The sequence below is a fragment of the Vulpes lagopus genome, chromosome 11 (genome assembly GCF_018345385.1).
Source record: "Vulpes lagopus strain Blue_001 chromosome 11, ASM1834538v1, whole genome shotgun sequence".
NCBI classification, from domain to species: Eukaryota; Metazoa; Chordata; class Mammalia; order Carnivora; family Canidae; genus Vulpes; species Vulpes lagopus.
Window position 1 is genome coordinate 1,534,895 of NC_054834.1, and position 6,000 is coordinate 1,540,894.

The following is a 6,000-nucleotide window of genomic DNA, read 5'->3' on the forward strand; positions in this document are numbered from 1 at the left end:
TTGAATGTCAATGCCAAGGGGCTGCGGTCCACGGGGTCCCGGTAACTCATACTGAGCGAGGTGTGCAGGAGGCCGACTGTGCTTTAGGTTAATATTGAGATGAGACACAGAATAGCAAGGAAAGAGATCAGTGGATGAGACTGTGCAGGAGGTGGGGGAGACGAGTGTTGTGACTCTCCCATTTCGAGAGCGAAGGAACGTGCACGGGTACTTATCCTGACTCCTGCTTCCGTGACAGCCCAGTGTTTCCTGTGGGTTCCTTCCTTCACACCAGAACGCCCCCTGCACAGGAGCTGGAGTTTGCTCTTCAACAGCCACTTCCCACAACTTAAAAAAATTATGACTTCATGATAATCATAGCATCAAAAAAATCCACTTTAGGTTGAGTTGCTCTGTGCTCTGTGACTTCCTCCACGTATGAACACCACACTGTGTGTGCATGTGACTCAAATAGCACCAAATGCACAGCAAAACTGCCGCTGGCTGTAAGCACTTGTTCAAGAGAGTTGGCATGACCCATGTCCACACTGGGAAGACCACCTCTGGGTGTAAACTGTGGTTAGGAAAGTGTTATTTGCGTTGTGTTCTAGTTTCATTTTCTTTTATTTTTTGCAACAGACGAAGTAGACAGCATTATTCCTGCTGCTTAATGAGCAAATTAAGGCATGTGAGGATAAGGATGTGTGAGAGCGTTCAGCTTAACCCCACTGCCGGGGGGAACCCACTCTCAGCCCTACATGTGGCTCATCACCCCCACCCTGAGCCTCTCCCCGTGTCCCCTGTGCCCTCCCACCTCTCTCTCCTTGCACCCCTTCTTTATCTACCACCTGCCTTGGTCACAATTCCCTTAACTCCTTGCTGACATAGACCCTGGGGGATGTCCCTTTCTCAGCGCAGACAGGTGACTCTAACTCTGTGTCTCTTGCCCCAGGCTCACCCCCATAGAGCCTCTGTATGGTAACTTTTGAGCGCTTCCTTGTCTATATTCTTAGCACCTACTGTAATTCTAGGCACAGAATAGATTTACAGTCAACAAAACTGATCACAATATAATGTATACAACGCAGTAAATGAAACTGAGAGCCAATAAAAGAAATAAATGAAACAGTGCACACAAGGATCAATCATTCCCAGTCTCTCTTTCTCTTATGTGCCCCCCTGACCCTCATTCACTCTCCTGAACACGTGTATCGTTAATTGGAAAATAGATGAGGTTATACGTTTTTTACGTTTATTTTATGGGCCATTTTCTTTTCTCTTCTTTCTCCACCTTGCTATAGCATCTTACGGAAAGAAATGGAAGTTGACCTCTTCGGTCACCAGGCACCGCTGTCTCGAATGGTCACAACTGTAAAACCCTACAATCCCTTCAATAAGAAGCAAAAGGAAACTGCAGGCTACTGACAAAGGCGTGCCCTCTGAACGGGACTTATAAACTTCAGCCCTGGGGAGGCCCTGCGCATGGTGCGACGGGGAAATAAAAGACCCAGGAGTGTCCCGGGTATGTCTGTAGAGTTCGGATGAGGTCTGGTGCTCTTTTCTGCCTGAGACAGAGTGTCCTGGACTCCAAGTCCAGTCACTCGCCTGAGTACCACCGTTCCCCTAATAGCAGCCAAGATTTTCTGGAAGCCATCCACCAGGAGCAGTGGTTCTATTTCTAGAAGAGTCCTCGCTAGACTTGGAATGCCAGGTCCGCCTGGAGGTTTCATGTCTTGACCATGTCAGTGCAGTGATTATAACTGTAGAACATAGATCATAGACTTTTGTGACCATAGACTATCCAATTGAAACCCCATATGTTCTTAATGGGAAGACTGAGTGGCTGAGACAGAAAGTGGTCGTGGTCTTTTCACACAGAACATCACACTGTGACCACAGCTGTGCTAGAGGATAGAAGCGTCCCTTGCCTGGCTGTAATATTTCTCTTTCAGAAAATGAAGGACTCCCTAGGCTCCATGAGGCTCGAGGGGCAGCAGTGACCTGTCACGACCACTTTAGGGTCAGGCTGTGGATTGTCCGGGCCTTGGCCAAACAGAGCACCAGCTCCAGAATCACTCAAGAGTGAATGTGGTCTGTGTGGGGTCCCTCCGGCCACACAACTGCAGGTTCACTTGTACACACGTAACGTCTATTTCTATTTGTGTACTCGTGTCTGTGGATCTCGTCAGAGTTCCCGGAGGGCTTTCACAGACCTCAGCTCATTGGACCCTCCAACCCCACGCAGGCATCTTACAAATACCTTGCTACTTTATGAACAGCCAGGCTGACACAAGGAGAAGTGAGGTATTTATTTCAGGTCAAAATACTAATAACTAGTACGGTTAGAGCTAGAACCCAGGGTTTCCAAATTTAGATACTGTGCCTCCATTTCTCTACCCGCCAGATAACCTTCACTAAGCTACTCAGAAACAAAACAAACAGAAACAGAAAAAAGACCAAAAAAAAAAAAATTTATGTACCTAGACTTTTTAGAAGTATTTCTCAAGATGTTGTGTGTGTGTGTGTGTGTGTGTGTGTGTGTGTGTGCTTCCTGCTTTCTCCTTCCAAGAGGTTCCAGATGAGATAATGATCCTATAGAACCTCAAGCCGATGTGTACAAGCCCCACTTATGCCTTCAGAAGGGCAAAATCAGCTAATTTTGTTTGTAGACTGGGCACTGCCTCAGTGGACATCCATAGATCTGGGGTTGGCTCTTTAGACCCTCTCCATGAGCTGCCTTCCTGCCAGAACAAACGGGAAGGCCCGTGTCCATTCATCCTGGGAAGCTGACTTGCCTTCACAGAAAAGGAATGGCTTCACCTGAACCCAATCTTGTGGCCTAATCATTTTCAGAATAAGCAATTCTATTTAAAAAAAAAAAGTCATCAGACCACAAAAATCTTCATCTCTGGAAGATTCTCACCCAAACACAAATGGGAAGGATTAGCCCTGTCCAGGAAGCATATTAATGCAGGTGCCAGAGATTACATTTTGTGGTAAACATCTCTGGCAGGCCACTTTGTCAGGAGGCGTCACTGCTCAAAATCAGAGGCACCTGTTTATTATTCTGGGCTTTTCTGTGGCAGAGCACTAGTCACACCTAATCTTCACGTTCTGCAGGTTAAGAAAAATATTTCCATCCTCTACTGTGAGGATTCACTGGACCCCTCCCCGAGCACTGAGCACCCTCAAAGCTGTTTCTAGAAGAATGTTGGCTTTGCCTGTAGCATCCCCAGGCCACATCCAGCAGAAGAGAGATGGCGGCTGCCCATTTGCACTGTAACTAGCTCAGATCTGTTTCCTGTGAATGGAAAATGCAAATCCTGCTCACCACAGACCTTGAACTCAAGGCCAACATAGAAATTTCTGCCAGCGTGTCGCAATCCCGGGCCTTTACCTGTGACTGCCAGCTGTGTCACTCAGGTTTCCTTGGTCAGCAGTTCAAATGAAAATCGTAAAAGTCAAGGACGACAGCCTCAGGGGTATGCGTGTGCTCGTCAGGATCTGAAGTCTGATGTCGGGCCATCCTGAAGCACTGGGAGCCAACACAACCTCTCGGATTAGCCACTTGCCCTTTGTTCTTCTCGCCACGGCATGGGCTGCCCGACAACATTACTGTCTCATTTCATCTATCCCTAGGGGTGGCCCGAACACAGAGGACCTCAGCAGTGTCCATGGAACTTAGGTGGAAGAGGAAGATGGTGATAGAAAGTCTAAGAGAGTTCGTCCATAAGAGAAAATGCATGTCAACGAGCTTATTCTAGAAGATAAGGGTATTGCAATGAAATATGGTAAATACATTGCTCAAGCTCAATAATATGAAAAGTATGATACTCATGATGGAGCAGAGGAAATCTAAAAATAAGCAGATAAAGAAATTATGTCACAGGAGCCTGAGTGGCTCAGTAGGTTAAGCGTCTGCCTTCGGCTCAGGTCATGATCTCAGGGTCCTGGGATTGAGCCCCAAGTCGGGCTCCCTGCTCAGCGGGGCCTCGGCCTCTCCCTCCGCCTCTGCCTCTCCCCCAACTTCTGTTCTCTGGCTCTATCTCTCTGTCAAATAAATAAACAAAATCTTATAAGAAGAAATTATGTCAAGCCTCTGAGTACAGGATAGATTTGTTTCAATAGATGATATTGAAACAACTGTTTGGAGACAAAACAGAAAAATACATCCAGGTCTCCCCCATAAATCAAAAGTAAACTGCTCATAGAGCTTTAAGTGGATAATTGACAGCCTTAGGCAGGTTACCTGGAAATGTAAGAGAATTGGTTTATTGGGTGAGGAAAATTTTTCCAGAGGTCATTGAAGCCAGAAATTATGAAGAAAAGAAAATAGCTATTTTAACTTAAAAAATACCACCAAAAAATTTTTTTAAGGAAAAGCTGTTGGCAAAATACGGCAGATAAAAATTCATATTCCTCACTATACAAACAGTCCATAATTGGGAGGGGGGAGATCACACCAATAGATACAAGGCAAACGATACTAATAAATGCACTAAAAAAATAAGAAATATAAATGGCCAAAGAACAGATGCTATTTTGAGACCTCGGGAGTGTTAGAGACATGACTGTAGGATCACGTTCACCTGCTGATCTGGTAAGAAAACATCCATAGCTTTGTTTTCCGTGAGTAGGACCTGCTCCTGCTAACGCCTTTCCGGAGGGCATTCGGCAGTATTTCCAGGTGGCAAAGGTCCAAACTTGGTAATTTCACTTCTAGGATTTTGTCAAGCAAAGACTCACACCAGTGAACAAATGTTTAAATATACATATATAAAAAATTGAAGGTTTGGCAATTTATGACAGAGAAAAATTAGAAACTACTTAATGCCCGTTGAGAGAAAACTTAGTAAAGTGCAGTACATGAATATACTAAATACAATACATGCATTGAAAGGACAGTAGAGGTCTCTATGATCGTGGAAAGATGTGCACGCGATTACTGGTAAGTGTAAAAAGCAGATTTTATAGCGGTGTGTATTTAGTTACCCTATTTTAACTTTAAATGGGGGTACACAGAATAATGTGGGGAGATACAAAACACGTTAATAGTAATTGCCTATTTTTATACTTACGGTGACATACATTTCTTGAAAATTGGAAAATTGGAAGAAGTTACAAGAAGTCTGTATCCCTGAACTATCAGATTTTTTTTTTCTTTAATGAATTTAGTACCAAGGAAACACTGGCCCCTCCCGGTGTCTGAGAGTGAGAATTATGCAGCCACCCGCCTCCGTCTTTTCTAAAGTGCAGTGGTTTGTAATATAGATAGGGGTGAAATTACGGAGGTGCCCTACGTGGAAAATGCTACAATGGAAAGTGCTCCCATTTCCCGTGCCTGCCAGAGACTCGAGGCTGAACTAGACCAGCAGGCGGACTTAGAGGCGCTGCAAACACGAGTCGGGCTTCCACGTTCAAAACCGACACCCTCTGAAGCCTCGTGAGTCATTCTGGTACGCGGTGCCGCTGAGAACCGCTGGCTCTCTACCTGCTTTTTCCCCTTTCCACATAGATTCAGATTTTTCTGTTTCCACTTTAAGATCCTCACGATAGTAGGAGATTTCTGACTGTTGGGGGACATCGGTAGGTCCCCGATCGCATCAGAAGTGGTTTTTTTGTTTTGTTTTTAAAGATTTAATTTATTTATTCATGAGAGACATAGAAAGAGAGAGAGAGAGAGAGAGATGGAGAGGGAGAGGGAGGGAGAGACACAGGCAGAGGGAGAAGCAGGCTCCATGCGGGGAGCCCGACGCGGGACTCGATCCCGGGACCCAGGGTCATGCCCTGAGCGGAAGGCGGCGCTAACCGCTGGGCCCCCGGGCCGCCCTCATCAGACGTGTTGAATGTGGTTCCCACGAGCGCTTCCTGCCCCGGGTGGGGCCCCGGCGCCAGAGGAAAGCCCAAGGCCGGACAAGGAGTGAAGATGCGGCGAGGCTGCGTGATGGGTCACCCCCGCCTGGAGGTGCAGCGGTGGAGGCGCCAATGATGCAGCAGCTGCAGGGATCACCTGACCCCTGG

At 46.4% G+C, this 6,000-nt stretch overlaps 1 protein-coding gene across 1 annotated transcript in view; it reads left to right on the forward strand.

Moving 5' to 3' along the window:
* SPATA48 (spermatogenesis associated 48) overlaps window positions 1-1,404 on the forward strand; it is a 59,857-nt gene extending 58,453 nt beyond the window's left edge. Inside the window, exon 9 of the mRNA XM_041773510.1 lies at window positions 1,281-1,404. Coding sequence (XP_041629444.1) covers window positions 1,281-1,404 — 124 coding nt within the window. The remainder of the gene's footprint in view (window positions 1-1,280) is intronic.
* The last annotated feature ends 4,596 nt before the right edge of the window (window positions 1,405-6,000 follow it).